General features: G+C 40.1%; 1 protein-coding gene across 1 annotated transcript in view; it reads left to right on the forward strand.

Annotated features, from left to right (window-relative positions):
• Window positions 1-21600, forward strand: part of vps13c (vacuolar protein sorting 13 homolog C) — a 624410-nt gene that overhangs the window by 47174 nt on the left and 555636 nt on the right. The window contains exons 2-3 of the mRNA XM_039771364.1: window positions 3255-3298; window positions 11011-11053. Coding sequence (XP_039627298.1) covers window positions 3255-3298; window positions 11011-11053 — 87 coding nt within the window. The remainder of the gene's footprint in view (window positions 1-3254; window positions 3299-11010; window positions 11054-21600) is intronic.

Below are 21600 nucleotides of genomic sequence, written 5' to 3' on the forward strand. Positions count from 1 at the left end.
AGATAAATGGCCTCTGTCTGCATTTACCCGCAAGTCATTTACTACTTTAACGAGTGCAGTTTCTGTGCTGTGATTTGTTCTAAAACCGACTGAAATTTATCAAGAATAGCATGTTTATTTAGGTGGTCATTTAACTGCATAATGACTGCCTTCTCAGAACTTTACTTAAGAAGGCAGGTTAGAGATGGGTCTAAAATTTTCAAGAGCTGAGGGTCAAGATTATGTTTCTTAAGTAGGGGTTTAACTACAGCAGTCTTAAGACAGTCTGGGAAGACCCCAGTATCTAGTGACGAATTTACTATGTCAAGAACATTATCAATTAGCACGCCTGATACTTCTTTGAAAAACCTTGTTGGTATCGGGTCAAGGACGAGGTGGAGGGTTTTAATTGAGAGATTATTTTTTGTAAATCAGGTAAATCTATCCTAGTGAAAGAGTTTAATTTGTTTATAACAGGATGCTGGGGTTTAGGGGGTCCTTAGTGTTGGGGAGATATACTATGTTATTTCTAATATCATTAATTTTTGATTGAAAATACAGCGACAGCCTCACAGGTTTCACTGGAAGCACTTAGGAGGCATTCCTTTGAGCTACCTGGGTTTAGTAGGCGATCAATTGTTGAAAATAAGACTCTGGGATTACTAGCATTGTTATTTATAATCTTGAGAAATAGCAGCGTCTCTCAAGACGGACAGTGTTATTGTATTCTGTTATTTTGACTTTTAATATTTCGTGGTGGATAGTAAGTTTAGTCTTCCTCCATTGACGCTCAGCTCTACGGCATGTTCTCTTTAAATCAGACACTCTTTGGGTCTTCCATGGTATAACAATGCTAGAAGATTTTTTCACTGTCTTTTCAGGTGCAACTATGTCAACAGCAGCTCTCACTTTAGAATTAAATCTTTCCACCTTACTATTTACATTGTCCTCGCTATTATAGCTGGCACTATAAACGGACTGATTGCTTAAAATGTTTGTAAGTTTTAAAGCTGCTGCCGAATCAAAGAAGCGTTTTTTAACAATATGCTTCTCATGAGTGTTTTTTATCATTATTTCTATATTAAAAGTAGAAGAAAATGGTCTGATAGACCAATATCAATGATCTGTTTTATATCAACTTTCAGTCCTTTAGTAATCACTAAGTCTAATGTATGACCTGCTTTATGTGTAGGCTGATTTATGAGTTGTCTCAAATCAAAAGAATCCAGGAGGTTCATAAATTCTTTTACTTTTAGATCACACTGATTATCTATATGAAAATTAAAGTCGCCAACTATTAGGAGTGTGTCATAGTTAGTAATTAAAATTGACATTAAGTCAGAGAATTCCTCAAAAACGCGTTATATTTAGGAGGTCTATACACGGATAGTACTAGAACTTGAGAATCTCCATGAATAACAACGGCGAGATACTCAAAGGACTTGAACTTACCAAAACTGACATCTTTACATTTTAATCGCTCGAGTAAATGTTAGCCAATCCGCTTTTCCCTGGCGGTTTGCATGAGTAAAACTGTAATCCGGAGGCAGATTCGATTAAAACTGCGCGCATCTGAATTCAAGCCATGTTTCATTTAGTGCAATAAGATCTATTTTTTATCACTAATAAGATCGTTGATAAAAAACGTTTTGTTAGTTAAAGCTCTAACATTTAATAGTGCCATATTTAATGTTTCGGAGGTGCAGAGATGAGTACTATGTGCGTTATTGTTATTTGGAATAGGAACTAAATTATTATTATTAGCGCTCTGTGTGATTTTTGTTTAATCTGTGATCTGTTTTTATAGTTTTAATACATTGTTCCTTTAAAATAGTGATTTTAATTAGATTATTGGAGTTTATGCCGTATTTCCTAGGTTTTCTACGTGCATTGAGATTGCTTATTACAGTATTAATGGTGTGCACTTTAACGGAAGACTCTATTAAACATTCATCATGTCCTGGCACAGCAGTATTATTTCGGAAGGGGTTAAGAGCAGAGATAGATAGTCAAGAAAACGAATTACCTTCGATATGTTTTCGGAGAGGACCCGGGCGCCGAAACTGTTCGGATGCAGGCCATCACGCTTGAAGAGACGTGGCCTTTCCAAAAAGAGATTCCAATTGTTGATGAAACCGACATCCTTCTTCTTGCAGAAACCCTGTAGCCAGTTGTTCAATCCTAGCAGACGACTGTAGTACTCGTTGGATCGCCTGACGAGGTAGTGGACCAAACGAAGATCTTTGCCGATGGGGTCCTCTCCTTCGTGTCTTTAATCAAAGCTGCGAAGTCAGCCTTCAGGATTTCTGATTGTCGGTGCCTTATATCGCTTACGCCGCATGCAAGACGATTGATCCAACTGCCCTCTCCTTGTGTTTCGTAGACTGCTGGTGCACGTTTCATTACATCTCGGACACGAGCACCGGGAAAACAAGAAACAAATGATTTTGCATTAGGGCATGCGACATTAAGGTTTCTAACGATAGAATCACCTACCACTAAGAGGGTCAAACCGGTTCTGAGATAAAATGCTTGCCTGTGCCGATGGAGGTGCTCTGGCCTTGAATCCCCGCCTGCATAGCTGAAATCCTCCGAGGTCAGCAGCGCGCCGCTCCTACGAGCGCGGGGTGAGGTCGGCACAACGCGGGGTTGATGTTTCGCCGGTTCCAGATGGCAAGGACGGTTTATCCAACAGCCGGGCCTTCAGATTTCTCAGGTATTTCCGTCGGGACAGGAGTTTCTGAATCTGTTCATCAAGTGCTTGGAGTTCCTCATCTACGATTTCAACGCGAGTTACCCCACTGTCGGCCATTTTCTGCTTCGTGCCCTAGGAGAAATGAGAGAGAGAGGTTAGAGCAGACTACTAATAGAATTAAATTTGTAACTGCATGTCTCTAGAGAACACTTAACAAAAATACAATATAAAAAAAAATAAAAACTTATGCATTGCATTCAATATTTGCACATACACAACATTAGAAGAATATTTAATCAGTTGTTCTGCCCTTTTTTTCTTTTTTGCTAATTAGGAAATATGTACACACATGTTATTAACAAGAGGTTTGTGGTTGGTCTATAAGAAGCTTCACTACTTTTACATGTTTCTTTTTTTATTTATTTTTTTTTTATTAAATGAGGACACTATGTACATTTTAATGAGTCTTTATTGAATTTAACATCTCTAAATATGCATTGACTTTTTATGGTAGTCCCCTGTATATTATTCAAAATATACTTGAGAAATGTTGTAAATGGAATTTCTGTTATTTTCACAGGTAACGTGGTACTTGAAAATTTGAAAGTCAAACAAAATGCTCTGGTAAGATAAAATGATCTTTTACCACAGTACTTTCATGTGAGCATTGGTGTGCTGTTGTATATTGTATCTTTTTTTTTTTTTTGATCTTACTGTTCATATCTCAAGCAAGTTATTGACTTGCATAAACTGATACATGTAAATAAAACATATAATTAAAATAATGAAAACTTTGCAGGTGTTTAGGGAATCTTGGAAAACCAAACCTTTCCTTTTGCATGTTCACATCTTTGGTCATGCGAGCAACCTTCCTATCTGTGGCTGCAGCAGAGCTACTCCCGCACAGAGCAGAAAGGAGTTCTGTCTGTCATTTTGGAGCTGCATGAAGGTTTTATGGTGGCTGGTTTGTCAATCCTGCCACCAACCCCTAAGTTGTAGAACTGCTTGCAGGGTCAGATGTACTTTAACGTCATACCCAGGACAGGGCATTAGTACAATTTAGAGTAAAGTGCTTACTAGCCTAAAAGATACTACTCATTTTCACTGTGCTTTTTAAATCACATGTCACAGATTTCACTAGTTGCTTTTCAAAAACAAAAAAGCAAACATAATAAAGTAACATTAATGGCCTAGGTTTTCATTACAGGCAGCCTCTGGGTTACGTACGAGATAGGGACTGTAGGTTTGTTCTTAAGTTGAATTTGGACAGTATGTAAGTTGGAACAGATACATTATTTTAATAAATGCTATTGTTCACCGACTTTAACCAAGTGCTCTGCCAATGAATGATGGAATTTCACCTCTTTCTGACCTTTTTATCATTTATACTTTATTTTCCATGGTAATGGTTTTTTTCTTTCCTGTATCACTAACACTTGCATCAGATTTGTGTTTCAGAGACATTGTTGAAGGGTGAAGACAAAAGGTTAAGATGAACTTTTCTGCACAGCAATGTACACGCTGTCACAGAAGGAAGGCACCCATCGTCAACACGTCTGATGTACTGACAAGAGGCAACTTCCTGCTATGTGCGTAACAGTACAAGCAGGCTTTCTATTTCAAATGAATGGGGACAGCGAGGGGCGATTCACCACCTGCCTACCACACAGTCACCTCCACTTGCATACAGTATGCTGCCTGCAGCGTTAGCCCACTGAGAGCGAACAGGGTGCAGCCAAAGATGGGAAGTGAATCACTCACCACCGCCCCCATTCAACAGGCAGCTACCCGAGGCACACTTACAATTCTGCCCCCCACCGCCCCATTCACCCTCAATGGCATCCATTCAGCCACAACCGGGTCACCGCTTGCAGCATCACCAGCCACCCACCGAGAACGAATGGGGCAGCTGTTCGAGGGACACTACAAGGCTGTGTGGTGGGTGGGCAGTGAAACACCCCCCCTTTGCCCCATCCAGCCTCCATCCTGCACACGAAGCGCTTGCCGTGCACCCAGCCACCCACTGAGAATTAATGGGGTGCGGCTCCCACTGCCCCATTTATCAACCGGAGCCGCCCGAGGTACACTATACTACGTGAGTAGCAAAAACTGCCCCCCTCCTGCCTCCGTCCAGCCCCCGCTTGCAGCGTCCCCAGGCTGGAGATGACGGAGCAGCAGTTACTGAGGAGCCTGCGCCGCGTCCCCCAGACAAATGAAGGAGCAGCTGCGGCCCTGTTCATAAGTTGTATGTTGGATGTTCGTAACTCTGGGACTACCTGCATTACTCTTTTCAACAGGTGTGCACAGTTTAAAATGCAAATACCTTCTCATTAACACTAGAATGTCTGAAGCCTCTGAAAATATTATACTCGTCATCAGTGTCTTTGTTTGCCCGCTACACAATCCCCCACTGAGACAGCTGTAGTCAAGTCGGACACAAAATTCTCAGACATAAACAATGGACATAAATGCCATCAATTCAGAAAGGGAGAGGCAAATTCATTGTACCACGTGAATGTGACTGAGAGAATAAAACGGGATAAAAAGAAACACTGACTTTTACAAGTAGAAAAATCTTACACCGGGTGTTATAGACTCAAATCAAATGTATGTTTTTATTATATAATAGTAATAATAGCAGCTCACTACTCAAAATGGTATATGCGGAGAGTATCCAGGCTTGAACCCACAACCTCTTGATTATGAAGCAGCATTGCTTACCTCTGCACCAGCCAAGCTGATATGTTTAGCTTGTGTCGACTGATATTTGGGCTTTTGCATTGATGGCACCATGTAAATTTGAATAATCCTACATCCGGCGCCGCTGTGAGTGGCAGCCATTCCAGCAGCTCCGTGTATGACTTTATCTATTTACCTTTTCTCTCTATTATTCTCTATTTCACTGATCACTTCTACCACTTTCTTTTATGTGGAATCGCTCCCTGGACACTTTTCACTACTTTTACTACTTGACATGGATTTTTACACGCTGAGACTCGCCTATTCAAGTTGTCAACTTCAAGCGCTGAGAAGAAATGCCTGTGCAGGTGTGGTTCTCCATTTACCTGATGGGGTAAGAAGACGATATCGGGGTAGCCAAGCCGGCACTAAGATAAAAGCCAAGCGACTTGCGAGAAAGTGGCGCAATAAACCTTTGGTGCCTTCTGTGATCCAGGGAAATGTGAACTCACTACAAAATAAGATCAACAAACTGGCTGGGCTGGTGAAAAATGTCAGAACCTACAGAGAATGCAGCTTGCTGTGTTTTAGTGAAACTTGGCTAACAACTACCATCCAAGATGCTAACGTGGAGCTACCTGGGTTTAGCACAGAGCGAACAGAGACGCAAATACCTGCAGGAAGAAAAAAGGAGGAGGAGTCGCTGTCTGTCAATACAAAGTGGTGCAACTCGGGACATGTAAACATTAAAATCTCCACTTGCTGCAGGGACATCGAATTGTTGGCCGTAAGTTTGCATCCCTATTACTTTCCCAGAGAGTTTGGACATGTCATTGTTGTTGTTTACATCCCTCCTCGGGCGAACGCGGAGATAGCGGGTGACGTCATCCATTCCGCAGTTGCTAAGTTACAAACTCAGCACCCTGAGGCGCTTGTGCTAATCGCTGGAGACTTTAACCATGTGACGCTGGACAAAACATTACCTGCCTTCTCCCAGTATGTGGATTGTAACACTCGGGGAAGTAGGACTATCGACCTACTGTATGCAAATGTTAAAGATGCATACAGCACCACCCTGCTTCCTGCGCTTGGGAAAGCAGATCATAACCTGGTTTTGCTTCAGCCTCACTACAAACCAAGAGTGAAGGCGCTACCTACATCTACACGATCATTCAGGAAGTGGTCCCCTGTGGCGCCCCGAGCAGCCGTGAGTCGAGGTAATTTTTGGTAGCGAGATCCAATCGGATCGCTCTCTGCTACCAAGATTCTACTAAGAATTGGCCAATCACAACCCGTTTCAGCTACCAAGAATTGGCCAATCACAACCCGTTTCGGCTACCGAGAATTGGCCAATCACAACCTGTTTCGGCTACCAAGAATTGGCCAATAATAATTTCTGGTAGATTGTCTATCAAGAATTGCAGCTGTACCTCGACTAATGCGCAATATCCTTGAGGCAGAGCAGGCTCTGAGAGACTGCTTTGGAACTACTGACTGGGATATCTTGCAGGGGTCACATAGTGAGAATATTGAAGAGGCTGTTGACTGCACAACTGATTACATCAACTTCTGTATGGACATTGTAGTTCCAGTAAGAACAGTACGCTGCTATGCTAACAACAAGCCATGAAATACAAGTGGCATCAAGGGTCTTTTGAATCAGAAGAAAAGGGCTTTTAAAGGTGGTGATCGGCATGAGCTCAAGCACGTGCAGAAGGAACTCCGAGTCCAGCTCAGGGCAGCAAAGGAGCAGTACAGGAGAAAGCTGGAGCAGAAGTTGCAGAATAACAGCATGAAGGAAGTGTGGGATGGGATGAAGATCATCACTGGCTGCAGCTCGAAGCGGGGTGCCACCATTGAGAGAGAAGCGAAGAGAGCAAACCAAATGAACAACGTGTTTAACAGGTTTGACCACCCTAACCCATGCTCACCTCGGAGTACTGCATCCTCCAACCATCCTTCTGCTGATACCAGCATAGGAGAGACATCCCCACTCACAATTACAGCAGCAGGTGAGTGCAGGTGAGCAGAGAGCTGAGGAGACTTCGTGCCAGCAAAGCAGCGGGTCCAAATGGAGTATTGCCATGACTGCTGAAGGCCTGTGCTCTGGAACTGGGGAGTCCTCTACAGCGCATCTTCAGCCTGAGCCTGGAACAGGGGAGAGTCCCGAGGCTTTGGAAAACATCTTGTATCAACCCAGTCCCAAAGGTATAATGTCCTAGTGAGCTGAATGACTTCCAGCCTGTTGCTCTGACGTCACATATGATGAAGACCATGGAACGGCTGCTGCTTCACCAACTGAGGCCACAGGTCCGCCACGCCCTCGATTCTCTGCAGTTCACATACCAGGAGAAGGTGGGAGCGGAGGATGCCATCATCTATATGCTACACCGATCCCTCTCCCACTTGGACAGGGGCAGTGGTGCTGTTAGAATTATGTTTTTGGACTTCTCTAGCACCTTCAACACCATCCAACCTCTGCTCCTAAAGGACAAGCTAACAGAGATGGGAGTAAGTCCACGATCCATGCCACCAGGTGTGAATCATCATACAGATAGACCTCAGTATGTGCATCTCGGGAACTGCAGGTCTGACATTGTGGTCAGCAACGCAAGAGCGCCGCAAGGGACTGTACTTTCTCCGGTCCTGTTCAGCCTATATACATCAGACTTCCAATATGATTCGGAGTCCTGCCACGTGCAAAAGTTCGCTGATGACACTGCTGTTGTGGGCTGCATCAGGAGTGAGCAGGAGGAGGAGTATAGGAAGCTAATCAAAGAGTTTGTTAAATGGTGTGACTCAAACCACTTACACCTAAACACCAGCAAGACCAAGGAACTGGTAGTGTATTTTAGGAGACCCAGGCCCCTCATGGACCCCGTGATCATCAAAGGAGACTGTGTGCAGAGGGTGCAGACCTATAAATACTTGGGAGTGCAGCTGGATGATAAATTGGACTGGACTGCCAATACTGATGCTCTGTGTAAGAAAGGTCAGAACCGAATATACTTAGAAGGTTGGCGTCCTTCAACATCTGCAATAAGATGCTGCAGATGTTCTATCAGACGGTTGTGGTGAGTGCCCTCTTCTATGCGGTGGTGTGCTGGGTAGGCAGCATAAAGATGTAGGACGCCTCACACCTGGACAGACTTGTTAGGAAGGCAGGCTCTTTTGTACGAATGAAGCTGGACAGTTTGACATCAGTGGCAGAGAGACAGGCGCTAAGCAAGCTCCACTCATTCAGCAAACTCAATCATGGAGAATTCACTGCATCCACTGAACAGTGTCCTCTCCAGGCAGAGGAGTAGCTTCAGCGACAGACTGCTGTCACTGTCCTGCTCCACTGACAGACTGAGGAGATCGTTCCTCCTCCACACTATGTGACTCTTCAATTCCACCCGGGGGTTTGGTGGGTTAAACGCTAACATTATTCAAAGTTATTGTCTGTTTTTACATGCATTTTTATTACTCTTTTTAACTTAATATTTTTTTTTTGTATCAGTATACTGCTGCTGGATTATGTGAATTTCTCCTTGGGATTAATAAAGTATCTATCTATCTATCTGATTTCTTTTTCTCGGGCTATATTCTTGAATTAAAGCGCACTTGTTTTGTTCTACCTTTTCTGAAAGTGTTGATTTAATATTTGGACTTCAGATTATACACTTCATGTCAGCATTTTGTCATTATTACTATAACAAGAAAAATGTTTGTTTTAGTTATGTGTTCAACATTTCTTACCTCGCATTTCCTGTCATCCTACATCCTACACAGATCATTGTACACATGGAACACACAAGAAATGTATGTATTCCAGATAAGGATATATATTATTTACCCTATACAATTACAGATACTCAACTCTCACATAAAAAGACTTCTGCTCTGAGAATTTTGTGTCTAACTTGACTTCAGCTGCTCGGTGGTGGATGAGTGAGCAGGCTGGCTGCTATTTGTGCTGATTGACACATTTGCAAAACGAAGACACTGTTGACGAGGTGCAAGGATATTTAAGTTGGCCTGGCATTACGAATATTATCGTAGGCTTCAGGGATTCTAGTTTTAAAATATACATATAATTTCCACATCCAGTTGTTATAATTAGACATCATTTAAAAAAAATCCTCTTTTGATCCTGAAGTGTTAGCAAACTATCGTCCGATTTCCAACCTTCCATTTTTGTCTAAGGTTTTGGAAAAGGTTGTTTTGGTTCAGCTTCAGGATCATCTGAAAAATTCAATCTGTTTGAAAAATTTCAATCTGGTTTCCGATCTTCTCACTGTACAGACACAGCTCTGGTCAGAGTCACTAGTGACCTCCTGATGGCCGCTGACCAGGGGTCTCCATCACTCCTTATCCTTCTGGATCTCACAGCTGCGTTTGATATAGTAGATCATAATGTTCTCCTCCATCATCTTCACTATATAAATTGGACTTTCTGGCATTCTTTTCGAATGGTTCGAGTCCGTCTTACAGATAGGGCTGAGTATGTGGCCCTGGGGGATTCTAAATCTCATACCCACACTGTCACCTGTGGGGTCCCACAAGGATTAGTCCTTGGGCCAACGCTTTTTAATGTCTATGTGCTACCCCTAAGTCACATCATCCGCAGGCATGGAGTTTTATTCCATTGCTATGTGGATGATACGCAGCTCTATGTGAGACTGGATTTGACTTCTTTTACACCTCCAACTCTTTTCTTTTGCTTGGATGAAATTGAGTCTTGGATGTGCAAGAATTTTCTTAAGCTGAACAGCACCAAAACTGAAGCTCTTTTAATTGGTACCCCCCCCATCAACTTTGTTCCTCCGTAAATTGTATTTTCTTTTCTGGCCATACCATTACTTTCTCCCCTTCTGTTACTAATTTGGGTGTCAAATTAGACTCACATTTTTTATTTGATACACATGTCCATCACCTCTGTAAAATTGCATTCCTTCATCTTCAAAACATAGCCAAACTCTGTCCCTGCCTTTCCCTTTGTGTTGCTGAAAAGCTGGTTCATGCCTTTGTCTCCTCCAGGCTGGACTATTGTAATGCACTCCTCATTGGAATCCCCAGCAAGAGCCATCAAAAGCTCCAACAAATCCAAAATAGTGCTGCAAGGATCCTAACGAGGGTGTGAAATATAAACATATTTCACAAATCCTTTGGTCACTTCATTGGCTCCATATTCACCTCCGTATTGAATACAAGCTTTGTTTGCTGACTCACCACTGTATCTATGGAAATGCTCCACAATACCTTAAGGAACTTCTTATATTACAATCCACTACAAGAAACCTTCATCTTGCAAATACCTACTGCCTTTGCCCCCCTATGACCAAACTTTGTACAATGGGTGACCAACCCTTTGCAGTTGCTGCCCCACGGCTCTGGAATGCCCTACCAGAGAGCCTGAGAACACAGCAGATTGTGGGCTGTTTTAAAAATCAGTTAAAGACTTTTCTATTTAGGAAAGCATATTAACAAAATTGCCTCTAATTATTGTTTTATCTTTGTTTTTTATCTTGCTGGTCTTTGTTTACATTTTTTTATGTAGCACTTTGAGGATAACTACAAATGTAAAGTGCTTTATAAATAAAATGAATTATTACTATTATCTATGTTGGCACTAGTAAGTAGTTGTTTGCTAAATGTTATCTATTCTCTTTTAGAGTGAATTTGATGTACCTTTTAAAGTTAAAGAAGGTCACATTGGTAAGTTTTTTATTTTTACATTTTTTTTAATGTAAATATAGTGCAGTTAAGGAGTAGGTAATTAATTGGGTAGATAAATATAGAGGTCTGTTCGATGTATAAACTTGCGGTAGTAAATTGGGAAAATATTTAACAACTGCTCCAAAATACTTTAAACTTGCACAAATCACATGACTGTCAGCTCCCTCAAGCTTAGAGAGTTCTAAAAAATATACTTTAATGATCTCTTCCATCCTTTAACACTTACTCAACTTGGTAAAAGTAAATATCTGCAGTTTGATTATATACCTTTGACCAGTGTTCCCTGTGATATACTGTTATTTCATGCAAGTTGGTTCTTGTCTTGGGATTCAGTTCTGCCCAATTAGCCGTGGCTCACCATGTCCTTGCAATTAAATAAACAGGATTTCCACAGTAAATTCAAAGGGTTGTGATTGCATTCAGGGTGTGTGTAGATACTGTATATCACCAGTTTAAGTGATATGAGCTAAGATGGGATAAAGGCAAACCAATAATGAGGTAAGAAGAGGAAACTATATGTACCTTTTGAGTAGATGGCTGCATAGAGTTTTTCTTATACATTGACTTCTTTTACACTATCTACTTTTGATAGAGGTGTAATGGGAAATTCAATTTTTCTTTTTAATATTAAATTATTTTCAAAGCAGAACTACTGTAGGAGTAGTTAAATAGATGTTGTTTTGTGCTGCATTAAGTGTATAATTGTATTTTCTTCTGCCAAATCACGAAACAAAATGTTCTGCAGCCTCTATTTTCATTACAGAACTCATCTTCATTATTTTTGTTCTCTGCTATTTTTGCTTCCTCTTTGTGAATAGAATGAGAAGGCAGTTTCATCAAGTTTTGTTATTCCCTGCTTTATGTCTCGTTTGCTGAGATGAAAATTCAGTACAGTGCTAGTAAAAAGAGAGAATTTCTGTGACCAGTTCTCATTAAACTATTTTTTTAGAAAGGCAATCGAAGGCTTTACAATAAGCTATTCAGGTTTTAAAACTTAGACATATCTGGAATGAAGAACACAGTGGATATGACAAGTAATTTTTTTGGTATACACTGCACATTTTGATATGTTTGTAGACCATGTTTTTAGTGTTTTCTCTTGCTGCAACTTGTGCTTCTCTATTTTCATGTTCATGTTTGTCTTATTTTCCATTTTTTTAAATGTACACGTTAAGGTGATGAATTCAAATGAACATTACCAAATATTCAAATACAAATAGCTGTTAGAAATATTGCATTTTTGTAAGTACAGTATCTGGAGAATATATGACAGACTGAGATTATCCATGTTTAGCTATGTGTAGAACATGTTCCTGGCTTAAAAGCCAGGATCAGACACTTGATGTCACCTAAAAAGTCTGTTTTCCTAATGGAGTCATCTCTGTAGATTGCAAACTCCACAGCATATCTGATAAGATGATCAAGGCCAGACTTGTAACATCACAGGGACATTTCTGGATATCCAGGCATTACCTAACAACCAAACTTTTGAACAAAGGACCATATAGAGATTATATATCTATACTAATAAAAGGCAAAGCCCTCACTGACTCACTCACTCACTCACTGACTGACTCACTGACTCATCACTAATTCTCCAACTTCCCGTGTTAGTGGAAGGCTGAAATTTGGCAGGCTCATTCCTTACAGCTTACTTACAAAAGTTGGGCAGGTTTCATTTCGAAATTCTATGCGTAATGGTCATAACTGGAACCTATTTTTTCGTCCATATACTATAATAGACTTCTGCTCGATGTTATTTAGTGCCTGCCCATATAAGGCTGTCCGTCAGCGGCAATCCAATAGAAACACTGCCGCTAAATATTCACGGGTGAAGAACTGTGCTTATGCAGAGGAAGATGACATGGTCATGGTGATGTTTGGTACAAACTCAGCGAAACTACGAGAGAAACGTTTAAGTGCCGGGTCTTAGCTAACATTACATACAGCCGTGGACATCGCACGACATGGCACCAGCACAGCTGAGAAACTTCGATGCATGTACACCGAGCGGCTCGCGTGAACTAACGCTGTGCACAGACAAAAAGCAACAGTTTTAAAGAGTGCTGAATAAAAAATGAATTACACAATTGAGAAGGCAGCAAAAAAAAATATAAAGCGGTCTGATACATACAAGCATATTCATAAGTGCCGCTACTGCGGAAACAAAGCACACAGTTGAAAAAGTTATATATATATGTGTGTGTATCTATATCTATATATCTATATATATATATATCTATATATCTATATATATAGATATATAGATATATATATAGATATATAGATATAGATACACACATATATATATATACATATATATATATATATATATATATATATATATATATATATATATATATATATATATATATATGTATATATATATATATATGTGTATATATATATATGTGTATATATATATATGTGTATATATATGTATGTATATATATATATATATATATATATGTATATATATATATATATATATATATATATGTATATATATATGTGTGTGTATACATATGTATATATGTATGTATATATGTGTGTATATGTATATATATATATATGTATATGTATATGTATATGTATATGTATATGTATATGTATATATATATATATATATATATGTGTATGTATATATATATATATATATATGTATATATATATATGTGTATGTATATATATATATATATGTATATATATATATGTATATGTATATATATATATGTATATGTGTGTATATATATATGTATATGTATATATATATATATATATATATACTATACAAAATACCAGCCACTAGCGTAGAGGTAGTGTGTTAAAGAAGCAATGAAAAGAAAGAAACATTTTGAAAATAAGCGTAACCTGATTGTCAATGTAATTGTTTTGTCACTGTTGTGAGTGATGAGTAGTGTTGTCTATATATATATATATATATATATATATATATTTACACACACACACATAAACATATATATATATATATATATATATATATATATATATATATATATATACATATCTATCTATACATATACACATATGTACATACATATATATCTACATATATACACACATATATACACACATATATATACACATAATACATATACATATATATATATATATATATATATATATATATATACATACACATATCTACATATATACACACACACAGCTATTTAGATCAGTGCAATACACTGTTTGTTAAAACGGTTGACTCCCGCTTCTTACGCAATAACAAATCAAATCATTCAGTTGTCTTTGCTCATATGTCATTTTAGAGCTGGACGCCTGGCATCTTTTTTTGGCCACAAGTTCGCTTCTGTTTGGTGTGAGGTTCTGTGTTGTGGAGATTCTCAGGATGGATTGCAGGTGCTCATCAGTGAGGCGACTCCTGTGTGCTGTTTTGTTAGTCTTTATCACTGAGAAGAGCTTCTCACACAGATATGTGCTACCAAACATGCACAAGGTTCGAGCCGCGATGTAGACGGACTTTTTTTGTTCTTCAAAGTCACCAAAGCGCCGTGCAAACTCAGTGCGCAGTGCGCTCAGTTTATCAGCAAAGTGCGTATTTTGGAACACCGTAGTGACGACTTGGTTTAACAAATCTTGGCAACAGGGAAAGTGGGGCAAGGTGAACTGGTGCATTTGTGTCTCCCATAAAAGCAGCTTCACTTGAAATCACTTTGTGATTGTGCACGGGTTAAAACGTCCGCTGAAGTGTCAGATTCTTATTTAATTATGGTGCTTTCTGTATCTTCTGCATTGCATTCAGGTTACCCTGATGTTTTATCTCATAGTGCCGTCTTAGATTAAATTCTGTAATTACAGCCACATTAGCTCCACAAATGAGACACACGGGTTCAGTAAACATATACTCAGCCTCCCATCGGTTTTTAAATGCTCTATTTTCAGAATCAACTTTTCTCTTCAGCATCGTGAGCTAGCTTCACAATAACTTGTTCGGCAAGGCGGCTGAAGCGCTGCATTATGGGATCTGTAGTTTATTGTGTTACCAGCGCTTCATATACCCGGCTTTAATAACAATAATACAGTATATAAAATGATCTCGGGCCGGATATAATTACACGCCAGGCCGGATGTGGCCCGCGGCCCTTGAGTTTGACACATATGGACTAAATAGAACTTGAAAAGATATATTTTTCAAATGTGATCGCTAATTCAAATAGAGTTGACGCAAGCACTACAGCCTGCATCCTCCCCTCGCTGTTACTTTTTTACCGTTCATCTAATGAATACACTGAGTATGGCTTTACCAAAACAATCATTGATGGTGAATTAAGTATCCATTATTCGAGTATGTAGATCGGCATACATACATACATACATACATACATATATATATATATATATATATATATATATATATATATATATATATATATATATATATATATATATATATATATATATATATATATATATATATATATATATACACCCGCATGAGAAGTAGTGTGTTAAAAAGCTAGAAAAGAAAAGGGAACATTTTAAAATAACGTAACATGACTGTCAATATACAGTATTTGTTTTGTGAGTGTTACTGAGTGTTGCTGTCATCAAGGATTTGATTATCATTATTTCTTTCAATCAGGTTCGTATTTGTAGGATGTGTTGTGTTCAAGTTACATTCCGTGTTTGTCAATCGCTGTAAAGATGACAGGTTTCATTCATCGATTCGCTTTTACTGCATCAATAAACAGCTCGTCTTCTTCTTTATCTGAGACCTGACACACTGCATGCACGGGTTTTTTTTTCACTGTCTTCCTTTTTCGGGATATTGACTTTTTCCACCGTGTGCTTTGTTTCCGCAGTAGCTGGATTTATGAATATGCTTATTAGACGCTTCATATTTTTTGCTGCCTTTTCAATTGTGTAATTCGGTTTTTGTTCAGCGCTCTTTGGAACTGTTGCCTTTTATCTGTGCACTCGCGTCAGTTCACGTGAGCCGCTTTCGGTGTACATGCATCGAAGGTTCCCCAGCTGTGCTGGTGCCATCTCGCTATGTCCATGGCTGTATTTAATGTTACCTTAGTCCTGGCACTTAAAACTTTCTCTCGCAGTTTCGCTTGAGTTTGTGTCAAACACCACCCTGACCATCTCATCTTCCTCTCCATAAACACAGTCCTTCACCCGTGAATATTTAGTGGGAGTTTGCTATTGGATTGCCGCTGACGGACAGCCTTATATGGGCAGGCACTAAATTACAAACGCCAGCAGCAGCCTGTCTATGAACTTAATTTAAAGTGTAGGTTTACATCGTGCTTTGTTTCAGAAGTAGCAGAACTCATGAATATGGTAGTATATGTCACTCGCTCGCTTCTTATTGTTTCGCTGCCTTCTCAATTATATAATGCATGTTTTCTTCAGCGCTTTTTCGAGGTCTTCCTGGTTTTCTATGTACTGCGTGATTACGTGGGAGGCGTGATGATGTCACACTAAACTCCGCCCCACGTTCAAGCTCATCTCCATTACAGTAAATGGAGAAAACAGCTTCCAGTTATGACCATTACGCGTAGAATTTCGATATAAAACCTGCCCAACTTTTGTAAGGAAGCTGTAAGGAATGAACCTGCTAAATTTCAGCCTTCCACCCACACGGGAAGTTGGAGAATTAGTGATGAGTGAGTGAGTGAGGGCTTTGCCTTTTATTAGTATAGATATATGTAAATGTATATATATGTATGTATGTATATATGTATATATATATATATAAATGTATATATATGTATGTATGTATATATGTATATATATATATAAATGTATATATATGTATGTATGTATATATATATATATATATATATATATATATATAAATGTATATGTATGTATGTATATATGTATATATATATATATATATAAATGTATATATATGTATGTATGTATATATGTATATATATGTATATATATATATATACTGCTCAAAAGAATTAAAGGAACACTTTTTAATCAGAGTATAGCATAAAGTCAATGAAACTTATGGGATATTAATCTGGTCAGTTAAGTAGCAGAGGGGGTTGTTAATTAGTTTCAGCTGCTGAGGTGTTAATGAAATTAACAACAGATGCACCTGAGGGGCAACAATGAGATGACCCCCAAAACAGGAATGGTTTAACAGGTGGAAGCCACTGACATTTTTCCCTCCTCATCTTTTCTGACTGTTTCTTTACTAGTTTTGCATTTGGCTACAGTCAGTGTCACTACTGGTAGCATGAGGCGATACCTGGACCCTACAGAGTTTGCACAGGTAGTCCAACTTCTCCAGGATGGCACATCAATACGTGTCATTGCCAGAAGGTTTGCTGTGTCTCCCTGCACAGTCTCAAGGGCATGGAGGAGATTCTAGGAGACAAGCAGTTACTCTAGGAGAGCTGGAGAGGGCCATAGAAGGTCCATAACCCATCAGCAGGAGCAGTATCTGCTCCTTTGGGCAAGGAGGAACAGGATGAGCACTGCCAGAGCCCTACAAATGACCTCCAGCAGGCCACTGGTGTGAATGCCTCTGACCAAACAACCAGAAAGACTTCATGAGGGTGACCCAAGGGCCCCATGTCCTCTAATGGGCCCTGAGCTCACTGCCCAGCAGCATGCAGCTCGATTGGCATTCGCCATAGAATACCAGAATTGGCAGATGCACCACTGGTGCCCTGTGCTTTTTACAGATGAGAGCAGGTTCACCCTGAGCACGTGACAGAAGTGAAAGGGTCTGGAGAAGCCATGGAGAACATTATGCTGCCTGTAACATCATTCAGCTTTAGCAGTTTGGTGGTGGGTTAATGATTGTATAGGGAGGCATATCCATGGAGGGTCACACAGATCGCTACATGCTTGACAAAGGCACCTTGGCTGCCATTAGGTATTAGGATGAAATCCTTGGACCCATTGTCAGACCCTATGCTGGTACAGTGGCTCCTGGTGCACGTCAATTCCTGGCCTCATGTGGTGAGAGTATGCAGGCAGTTCCTGGAGGATGAAGGAATTGATACCATTGACTGGCCACCACACTTTCCTGACCTAAATCCAATAGAACACCTCTAGGACATTATGTTTTGGTCCATCCAATGCCACCAGGTTGCACCTCAGACTGTCCAGGAGCTCAGTGATACCCTGGTCCAGATCTGGGAGGAGATCCCCCACAACACCATCTGTCATCTCATTAGAAGCATGCACCGATGCTGTCAGGCATGTATACAAGAACACAGGGGCCATACAAAGTGCTGCGTACAATTTTGAGCTGCTGCAATTAAATTCTGGCAAAATGGACTAGCCTGCCACATAATTTTTTCACTCTGATTTTTGGGGCGTCTTTGAATTCAGGGCTCTGTAGGTTGATCATTTTCATTTCCATCAAACGATGTGGCATCCTTTCGTTCCTAACACATTACCCAGTCCATATCAGTATAGATATCCAGGAGGATTTCTTTTTCCCCATTGAGATCTGATGGGTTTTCAAAGTGTTCCTTTAATTTTTTTGAGCAGTTTATATATATATATATATATATATATATATATATATATATATAAATAAAATAATAATAGATTTTATTTATATAGCTTTATATTTAACAATCTCAAAGTGCTACAAAAGAAGAATAAAATTAACAAACAAAAAAATCTATAGAAATAATTTAACAGAAAGCCTTTCTAAAAAGATAAGTTTTTAGGCTTCGTTTGAAGGCATCAATCGACTGTGGGGCTCTCAAGTAGTCGGGGAGGGAATTCCACAGCCTCGGCCACCAAGAAAAGGCTCTATCACCCATACTGCTAAGTTTAGTTCTGGGAACTTGAAGAGTGTTGGTATGCACAGAGCGGAGGGTGTGTGAGGAAGTATGAGGGATAAGGAGTTCCTGTAAATACAGGGAGCAGATCCATAAATGCACTGATGGGTAAGGAGGAAACCTTGTACTCAATTCTAAGTGGTACAGGGAGCCAGTGAAGGGTTTTCAGGATAGGAGTGATGTGGTCATACTTTCGCACCCTCATCAGGATCCTGGCAGCGCTGTTCTGAATGTACTGGAGTCTCTGGATACTCTTGCCAGGAATCCCAATGAGGAGCGCATTACAGTAATCCAGCCTGGACGAGACAAAGGCATGGACAAGCCTCTCTGCATCTGCCAGGGTAATTGTTGGACGGAGTTTAGCAATGTTCCTGAGATGGTGAAAAGATGACTTACAGAGATGTTTAATGTGGGTGTCAAAAGTTAGTTGAGAATCCATTTTAACACCCAAGTTTGTAACAAATGTAGAAAGAGGTATCTTTTTCTAGAAAGGTGATACTGGTGATGGTAGTGGAACGAAGCTGGTGTGGTGTGCCAACTAAAATGGCTTCTGTTTTAGATCTGTTTAGCTGAAGGAAGTTGAGCCTCATCCATGCCTCTATTTCCTCCAAACAAATAGTCAGTGCAGATGTTGGCAGAGGAGCAGTAGAGGAGGTGGGAGTAGTCCTAAGATAAAGCTGAGTGTCATCGGCATAACAATGAAAAGAAAAACCATGTCTGCTAATGACACTTCCAAGGGGGAGCATATAAATGTTGAAAAGGATGGGGCCCAACACAGAGCCCTGTGGAACACCACAGGTAACATTATGGGTGTGAGATTTTGCGCTGCCAAGTGCGACATACTCAGTTCTACCGGTCAAATAAGATGTAAACCAATTTTGAACAGTTCCTGAAAGTCCAAGGGTGTATTGCAGACGGTGAAGAAGAATATCATGATCAATTGTATCAAAAGCAGCTGTCAGGTCAAGGAGAATGAGTAAAGAAGGAGAACCAGTATCTGCTGACATCAGAAGGTCATTTGTGACCCTGACCAGGGCTGTTTCGGTGCTATGGCCAGGGCGAAATCCAGACTATTCAGTTTGAGATGATCACGAAGTTGTACTGCAACTATTTTTTCCAGAACTTTAGAAAGAAATGGAAGATTAGAGATGGGTCTATAGTTAGACAGAACTTCCAGATCCAGGGTGGGTTTTTAGTAGTGGTCTGATGACAGCAGTTTTTAGTGCTGATGGAATATGGCCAACCAAAAGGGATTGGTTTATAATCCTGGTGATAAGTGTAGAAATAGCAGAAATGTTGGCCTTCAGCAAGGCTGAGGGAAAAGGGTCCAGGGAACTGGTAGACGGTTTCATTTTCCTGATGACGTCCTCCACCTCTTCCCGTGTGGCAACAGAGAAGGAGCAAAGGGGCTGGACAGTCTCAGGCAGCGGGTCGACAGTTGAGGATAACAGAAAATCCATGGTAGAGAGGTTTAAGCGAATGTTATAAACCTTTTGTCTGAAAAAATTGATATGCAGATTACACCTCTCATCAGTGGCCTCGGAATGAGCACATGAAGGAGGTTTAAGAAGATGATTTATAGTAGAAAAAGTTTTTGGATCCCTGGAGCTATTTGTAATGATGGTAGAATAGAATCTGGACCGTGCAACCTTCAAAGCTTCCGCATACGCCCTTCTATGTTCCCTATAGGCCTGTTTGTGAACAGTCAACCCAGAAGCCTTGAGCCGTCGCTCAAGGACACGCCCAGCCTTTCATTTTTCGCAGCTCGCAGGTGTACCATGGTGCTGAGCACGAAAATGAGACGGACCTAGACGCGTTAAAGGGGCATGAAAGTCAAGGAGACTGCTCAGAGACTGGTTGTAGAGATCAACGAGGTCATCAACAGAGCTGGAACTGGTAAGATCAGTGGAAAGAAGTTTAAGGTCCAGGGCCAAGGCATCCACATTGATGTTCTTCAAATTTCTAAAATGAATCTGCCGGTTTGGTTTGGTACGAGGGGAGAAAAAGGGTAGCTCCATTGACACTACTTTGTGGTCTGAAATACCAAGATCATAAACCTGTAACTTACTAATTAAAGCAAAGTTTGAAATAACCAAGTCAAGTGTATGACCCTAGAGTGTGTGGGGACATCAACATATTGTTGTAAGTTGAGGGAATCTAACAACTCAAGAAAATCAACAGTGAGATAACCTTTAGGATTATCAATATGAATATTTATATCTCCCAGGATTATGATGTTGGCAGAGGTGGCACACAATGTTGTGAGAAGATCAGTCATTTCGGAATAAAAGCAGAGTTAGGTTTTGGAGGTCGATAGATAAGAAGAACAGTCATGGGAAAAGGGGCTTGCATTTAAATGCAAGACACTGCAGGAAGATGTTACAGGTAACGAAATAGGGGACACCCCATTACCTGGCGATAGATGATGGCTAAACCACCACCACGCCCAGTGCTGCGAGCTGCTTCCAAATAACTGTAGCCAGATGGACATGCTTCATTTAAGGCAGAGTAAGCCTCTGACTGGTGCCAGGTTTCTGTTAGACACATGAAGTCAAGTCCCTTCTCCCTGATGTGTTCTTCAATCAGTGAGGATTTATTGCTGATGGATTGAGTATTAAACAATTCAAATTTGACCAGCGATTTTGGAGTAAATCTCAGTACAGGTCTCAAAACATTAAAATCCACTCCATGCAGCATGGAATCTGCTCCACAAAA

Source organism: Polypterus senegalus, chromosome 12, assembly GCF_016835505.1.
Source record: "Polypterus senegalus isolate Bchr_013 chromosome 12, ASM1683550v1, whole genome shotgun sequence".
Taxonomy (NCBI): Eukaryota; Metazoa; Chordata; class Cladistia; order Polypteriformes; family Polypteridae; genus Polypterus; species Polypterus senegalus.